This window comes from Lathamus discolor, chromosome 16 (assembly GCF_037157495.1).
Source record: "Lathamus discolor isolate bLatDis1 chromosome 16, bLatDis1.hap1, whole genome shotgun sequence".
Classification (NCBI taxonomy): Eukaryota; Metazoa; Chordata; class Aves; order Psittaciformes; family Psittacidae; genus Lathamus; species Lathamus discolor.
The window spans coordinates 5,141,529-5,149,371 of NC_088899.1; the positions used below are offsets into that span (position 1 = coordinate 5,141,529).

Sequence of the window (7,843 nt, forward strand, 5' to 3'; positions counted from 1 at the left end):
GTCATCTCTGCGGCTGCAGATAAAGCTGAAGCCTGATGAGCTGGCACTAGTGATCTTGCTCACATGTAAGGAGTGCTGCAGTAGCAAAAGGTCAGCGCTTCCTCCCGCCGCAGCCAGCCTTATCACTGCTGTTACAATGGCTCTCGTTTTGTGCTGAAAGCTCACAAGTCCTTTTGCAACCTCTGTTCCCTTCAGGGCCGCGGGTGAGGTGAGCAGGAAGTGAAAGCTGTGTCTGAAGTGTCTGACACCTCCTTCGCTTTGTTAAAATGAGTTTTCTTTCTCTTTTCAGTCGACTGAAGAAAGAAGGCGACAAACAGTTGTAATAAATTATTTATTTGTAATGCTGGCTGTGGAAACCCCAGTCCTTGGGAAGGAGTGGAACATTTTTACATACAATAAGAGCTACAAAAGGAAACAAAGAATATCTTATAAAGATTTCTTTATATATTTAAACCAGAAACAACCACCCAACAAGTAGAGACTAATCACCATAGTGTTTCATTTGTAGAGAAGATTTCTCAAGACTGGTGTGGGTCTCCCTGCATGACAACGTATTCAGAAGCCTATTGAAAATACAGGACTGTGTGGAATATTCAGAGAACTTCCTGCAATCTTGGTTTTTTGGGGGGTTTTACTTTGTTTCTTACTAGTTTGTTTTGAGTAGGTGCTAGAATCAGGTTCACAACACAAGTCACTGTGCGTGAAGAGACACTCAATGCATCTATAGCTATTTTAATAAAAACAAGGATTGCAAGTAGGTGACATAACAAGCTCTGAATCCAAGTGCTATAATAATAATAAAAGAATTACTTTTATTTTAATACATTGTAGGAAATCTTCATGATTTTCAAGAGAGCTCAGTTCTGCAGCATGGCTTTTTAAGTCTGTAAATAACCTTTTTTTGGGTAGAGGGGAGAAACGAAACAAAACGCAAACTCCAGAAGCATTTATCTTGATTTTCAGTAACATCACAAATTGTGAATTCCTACCTGGTATTGACAGAATACAGAGTTGATTTTTTAATAAAAAAAAAAAGAAATTATATATATAATTATCCCTTTAATTAAAGGGAAATCAATAATTTCACATGGGTCAAAGCTTGAAATTTGGTTTGCTATCAACAATAAGCATTAAAGAGAGTTGCAGGGATAATGTTGCAAATGACTGTTTCTGTTCTTGGTTTCTTGGTTGGTTTGGTTGTTTGGGGGTTTTTTGTTCGTGTTACATCTCTCTGTTCTGCAGCTGATTTCTGTTGAGTTGGGTTTCTGAGCAGTACAGATGTCCCTTGGAGCTCGCTTACCCTTTTTGATGCCTCCTTCAAGGGTTCATTTTCAGTGTGGCCATAATGCATTTCTTTCCTGTTACCTTTTGAAACTTAATCTAACTACATTGGTTTTAGAATGCAGGGAAAAATTGAAAGAAATAATCTGTTCTAAAATCTCTTTTTAAATATGTTCCATGGCTCAAATGAGTACAGCCAGAATTTTGTATGCATGTGCATCCTTTTGGAGGATGTGCTCTTTCTGGCCTCTTCTGTTTGATATGCTCTTAAGAAAAGAGGACGAGGCAACTCCACTCGTGTTCTTAAAGTTGTTCTGCAAAGAGCAGTCTCTAATTCTCTTGGACTGTTTTAGCTTTGGGTTTGTAAGCAAAAAACTTTTTAACTGTCACCAGTGTTCTGTATCTCAGGAACTTCCTGCTTTGGGATTAACCGTGGACAGTAACATTTACTGACTCCCAACGCAACAGGTCTGTGCAGAGTAGCTCCTGTTGGCTAGTTCCCATGTGGAGGGGAGGAGAGGAATGCACAGAAGGCCAGCGAGCATTATTCTGGAGACAGCTCTGCTTACTGTCTAGACATTCATTTTTTTATCTCCCTGTTTTGCCATGGGTTTTCTTTGCCAGAGCAGAGGGTGATGCAACCAATGGACATCTGAATCTGCTGGCCATTTCCCCCCGTTCTCTCTTTTAAGTCATGAGTGCTCTCTCTCTGCTGTTGTAGACTGTTCAGTGTGATGGTTGTGTCATAAGACTATACTGAGCCATGCTTGATAAACTTGTAGTTAATCATACCTCCTTATGGAAGGCATGGCATGCACAGTGCTTTATCTGCCTCATGCATCTCAAACCAGAGTCAGTGGCCAAAGATAGCTGCTGGACAGTTACTAACATCAATTTACCCGTTAAAAACATGCATCAGGGTATTCCTGGTCCACTTGAGGCAAGAGTGTGTAGAAGAGAGGGGAGGACAATTTCAGCTGATGTTGATCTTCCTTTTTTTCTGTCCTCATTCCAGATTTCTCAGTGCTAAAGAACTGCAGTAGCGTTAAATCAGATCCATCTGCTATGTTTGAACTGTGTGTGAAGGCATTAGGAGGAACAGCTAGTGTATCTGAGAGTTGGAAACCATGAGGTCAGTCTAGAATCGAGGATGGTAACGTCTTCAGTCAATGCCTTCCGTTACTGTCTGCAGCGATCAGGTGAAACAGTTTTCTTCTGCACACAGTGGAGTAGTTGGTAAGATCAGTCTGCTCAGCAGAGAGAGTGCCTCAGCTTCCTTTAAAGGTCTAATTAGGCACATTTCAGGTAAACCTCCCCTCCTTGGTTTTAACATGGGTAATTTGAGAGCCTGGGGGAGTTCAGCCATTTCTTCTGATCCTTCTCTTCTGCTGTTATTTTTAGCCGTAGTTGTTCTTAAGGAAAAAACCCCAAGCTAATTGCCTTCCATGGTCCTCTGTCTGTTGTTTTTTTCAGCTGAAGTTTGCAGTCTGTTCAAAAGCTATTCATTGATCTTTAACTTGTGTTTTCCCCAGAAAAGCATCCTGATAATTTATAGGAGGTTTCTTTGTTCACATTCAGTCAGCAAATAAGCACTGAAATGCTTCCACTTCAGACCGATGATTAACTACAACTTTACATGCAGTGGTGTTTGAAGCCATCTCGGTGTTCGATGCCCTGTTAAAACAACCCAGACCTTTTGCTTTTCTTTAAGAAATCTCTCTTCTTCTTGTGTTCCCTCTGTTTGGAAAGTTGATTTTCTTCATTTTGCTTTAGTGTTTTTGAAACGTCTCTCTTGTTCTATGTCGTCATGGTTGAGCTTGTTTCACTGCACCGTTAAAGCAGAGTGTACATTCTGACTGCTACATTTATATATATCTTGAAGCTTAATGTATATATGAGTAGTTTGCGATGGGATAACACAGTGTAAACAGAGTAGAAACCCAGAAATCGTGACTTCTGTGTTCTCTCCATTTGAGTATTTTGTAATTTTTTTGAAATATTTGTGGACATAAATAAAACCAAGCTACACTACAGCAGCCAGGGTTTGCCTGCAAGCCAAATGTGTCTCGTGATTGTTGTCAAGTGGGCAAAGAGTTATTTTCCTCTGGGATGATATGGGATGCCGGCATGGCCATCTTGTCTGTTACAACGCTGGCTTGTCTTTCTTGGCTTTATTTTTACCTACATTGAGGTCACTTTATTTTTAATAGACAGTACACCAAACACCAACATCATGTCCAGTGTTAGAGTATATTCTGCCTCCCTGGGGCACATCTGTGCTCTAGGGCTATACTGTATAACTTTGTCATAGTTTTCCCCCCAAGTAAAGCAGTCACATTGATAAGACTGAATGTGTAAGGATGTTCTGGTTGTCATGACTTCAGGGCCTTTCTGTGTGCAGTGGTCATATATTGTAGCCAGTGATCTGCCTGCGCACAAACAAGTAGCTAAGATGAAGTGTGTGCATAAGCTTTTATCATTGCATCAGCCAGAGATGAGTAGAAGGATGAGAAGTTGTAAACTAGAGAGGACAGTTCCCCTAGTTCAACATCTTTTACATTTGCTTGTGCTGAGAAGACATGCAAAGGGGAATGAGGCCTGAGGACTTGAAATGAGATACGCTACGCTATATACACGCACACAGAGCCTAGTTCTTTAAGCATGTTGTTTTCTAAGAGATGTTACTTTGTGCCACTAACAACCAATACTGAGCTGGCAAGAGATGCGTTTTCCAACGGGATAATTGCAGAGAGGAAGATGCACAATAATTCATTGTCTCATCACTGCCCGCCGAAAAGCTGAAATTTGCTTTCAAATTGCATGGAGTTACGTGTTTGTGTACATTTGTAGTGGCTCCCTGTCTTCCATCTGGCAGAGATTATAATGTATTTGTGTAGCCGTTTGAGTGTTCTGTATTGGCAGTTTGTGATAGCTGCATCACCAACATTTAGGGCAATGGGGCGCCACGGAGAGAGGTGGTGAGTATCTAAACCTTTGGAGCAGAAGGAGAGGGGAAGGCTGCATTCTTGATCTGGCTCTGCTTTAATCTGTGATTTGTCAGTAGTAATGAGGTATTTTGACTCCAGTTCAGGCTAATTAGTGCTCTGAGTGCAGCGAGAAGAGAGTGCCCTGTTGTTTGAGTGTGCTTGAAGCAGAGGGCCAAGTATTCATGACAAATTGCACAGGAGTTTGGAGCTGCCTGTTTGAAGAGGCTGCTCTATTTATACCCTGTGGCATTTTAAAAGGGGAAGGTCGGATCTTGTCTACTGGAAATAGCTGCTGAAAGTGCCCTTTCTGAGGCTGGCTTGACCATGTGCTGTGTTATTTGACATTTGGGTAATTTTAATTCCCTGTACTTCATGTACAACTTGGATGGGCTCAGGCTGCCCTCCCTTTCTGAGGTGAATGAGTGTAAAATGGTGAATTCTACACGGACAAGGACGAAGAGGGTTTTTATCACTGCACTGATTGCACAATAGCTCTGTTGCAGTAGTGGTGGTGTATTAATGCTGCCTCGCCATTGCAAGAGTAAAGGCAGGAGATGCGTCTATTGCATGGCTTTGTTACATGCACGTTACCAGACTTTCATGTCACACCAGCTGTAAAAAGGAACTTGGGCTGTGGGGTTTCAATCCTTCCCATGCCACGGTTGGTTTTTTACAGTCTACATTCCTATAGGTGCAAGGAGAGAAGACGACTCTGGGTGTTTGGCTCTGGAATGTCATCTTCTGTTCTTGGAACACGAGAAGAAGTAGCTCTTCCACTGTTTGTTGTTGACGTTCTGTTCCTTGGAGACATTCCTGTGCATTGCAGTGCCTAAACCCGTGTAAAACTCTGGCTTCTGGTTGCTTATGACAATTAGAAAGCAAGAACAGCGCACCCCAGACTGTCCTGTACTGGTGCACTTCAGCTCTCCTGCTTACCCTCATCCTTTCCTCACGTACAGCTAGAAAGATGACCCAAGCGTAACAGCAGGCACTGTTTCAGCATCTTCACATAAAGTCTTGGAGGAAGAAGGAAAAATCTACTGCTTTTTCATTCTGGTTCTAGACAGTCCACCTCATTAATAACTTGGGAGTGTTCTTATTAATTATTGGCTTTTGATAGGGCTTTAGTGATGAGTTTTAGCTAGAAAATTGAGGAAATATATGTTTTGTGTAGTCTTTGTTGTTTTGTGGTGGTTTTTTTAAGTAATGGCTATTTTTAAGCCATTTATACACACACAAATAAATATATATATATAAAAAAACATATATATATATAAAATATAACTATATATATATAAAAACATATATATATATATATATATATATATATATATATATATATATATGTAAAAACACATAAGGCCTGGAGCAGCTCCCTGGCAGTGGCAGCTGTGTGAGGGGAGGCGGGAGGGCGGGGCCGCGCCTCCTGTGAGGGCTGGCCCGGAAGGTTCCAGAAGGTGCCCGAGGGGGTACCTCAGGCATGGCGGCGGGCAGGTAAGGGCTTTCCTCTGCTGCCCCAGGGAACAGTATGGCTGCAGGGTGGCCGGAGGGAGTTCTGGAGCACAGCTTTTCCCCTCAGCACAGCCTGGTTGCCTCTGGAGGGCACTGCAGACTGCAGGTTACGGCCGCTCCTGCCAGAGCTCTTGGTGCCAAAGGCGCCATCTTCCCCTCAGCTCCTGAGGGTGTCCCTTGGTCCCCAGAGGAGCCGTGCCCCTCTGTGCTTCTGTCACGTATCCTTTGCCCCCCTGAGGCACCCAAAAGACGCGTTCTGTGTGCTCAGTTCGTCCATGTTGCTCCAAGAGGTGCTCTTCCCTGTGTCCCAGTGCTGACCGTCCCTGGTGTTTTTCCTCCCTTGTTGCTGTACGTGCCAGGTAAGCCTGAGAAAGCCTTGCTGCTGTTTGTATTCGGTTTTATTCCAGGGTAGTCTCACCCTGAGCGTGTCAGGCTCGCTGTCTGATGTTGGAAGGGAGAGCCTTTTGGGTGCCGTGCATGTACCGAGTCATCCTTTGCAAAGTGCTGTGGTGCTTGTTTCCTTCTTTAATGCAAGGTAATTAAGCCTGATCTTTTTTCATGGTGTTGACTTTGCAAAACCCAACTGGAACAAAAGATAAAACCAACATAATGCAAACCACAGATCCCAAGTGGATGATTGAGCCAGGCTGAATGTGTTCTTTACAGATGCTCATCAAGAAGGGGTAACGTGGCTCTGCAAATTCAGCTGCTTCTATATATAATATGTATTTCTCTGCCCTTTTCCTAATCCCCAGCTTCTCACTAAAGGAAAAACAATTGAAGGAATCTGGGAAAAAGAAAAAACAAAACAACCCACATGCTGACCTGGATAAACTCAGGCATTTTGCAGAGCTGTATTCTGGAACGGCACCTGGCACATGTGACATTGAATGGTGATGAGTGCAGGGTCCTGACACAACGTTAGCGTGTCTTCCTTGGGTCTCACAAGTGAGAGACATGAGTTTTCTCAATACACATTGTTCAAATCCACTTTCTGGCTGGCTGGGTTAGGTTCTTCTTGCATTGCCCTGCAGAAAAGGGGAAAGGCACTATGAAAACCTGCACTTGGTGACTGGAGGACACTGAGCCAGTAGAAATCAGATCCAGGGCAGGATATGATAATTCCATTGCTTTCACATCTCTCAGGTTTTGAACATGTATATTTTGAGTATGTACATTTTAGGGCACTAAATCAAATCCAGCTTCACCGTAAGCATGCATAATTTAGTGGTCATTAATATTAATGAAGTGGTGTGCTTTCCCTTAAACCAAGGCATACTTAGGGTGACTCATAAGTACAGTTGTCAAAGTGAAAGACCCAGACTCAAGCAATCAGTCTTGTTACCCGTTATTTTACTCTGAATGACTTTTGTGTCTTTCCAGTTTGTGCACGCTGGTGCAGTACCATTTCATTATTTGTTAGCTCTTTAAATATTTGTCCAACGTCCTTACCTGTGGCAATGTCACCACAAAGAAGCGTGCTCTGCAGAGTCATTGCTTAACTTATGAGCACTCCTGTGTCGCTCTGTAGCTGCGAGGCTGAGTTTCCTGCACCAGGGAACATGTGTATGGGAGAGAAATTACAGAATAAATTGATGCACTGGCCTTGGAAAATAGTTGTGCATGATGTCAGTGGAGTTGTATTTCAGTTTGCCTGGGGGCTTGGTTTTGCTGGAACAGACTATTAGTCAAATCTGCGAGATGGAAATTTCCAGCTTGTTTGAATGGACCCTAATGACAAAGTCTAGGCAATTACAAGGAATCCAGTATTCTTGGTTTGATAACATGGTTGAATATATGCTTCAAAATCCTCAGCCACAGCTTTGTGGGGGGTTTTCCTGCCTCTTAATTTGGATTGCTTCATTGTCATCTAAATGTCAATGGTTCTTTATTCTTTTGGCTTCTCTAGGCTGTTCCTCCACAGCTTAATGCTTTTTATACAGTAGCAAAACTCTTATCAGTAGTGGTATTTCAAGAAGCACAAGTAGGGCAAAAGCAAAGGAGTGGAGGAACACACTGCTGAGTTTCCCCAAGAACTTCATAATATTGAGGGGTTTGTTTAT

At 42.6% G+C, this 7,843-nt stretch overlaps 1 protein-coding gene across 5 annotated transcripts in view; it reads left to right on the forward strand.

Moving 5' to 3' along the window:
* The window catches only part of RERE (arginine-glutamic acid dipeptide repeats), a 221,527-nt gene extending 220,375 nt beyond the window's left edge, over nt 1-1,152 (forward strand). For all 5 annotated transcript variants that reach the window (XM_065696874.1, XM_065696875.1, XM_065696872.1 and 2 more), the window contains one exon: nt 290-1,152. In XM_065696874.1, coding sequence (XP_065552946.1) covers nt 290-323 — 34 coding nt within the window. In that variant the 3' untranslated portion in view covers nt 324-1,152. The remainder of the gene's footprint in view (nt 1-289) is intronic.
* Nucleotides 1,153-7,843: the final 6,691 nt, after the last annotated feature.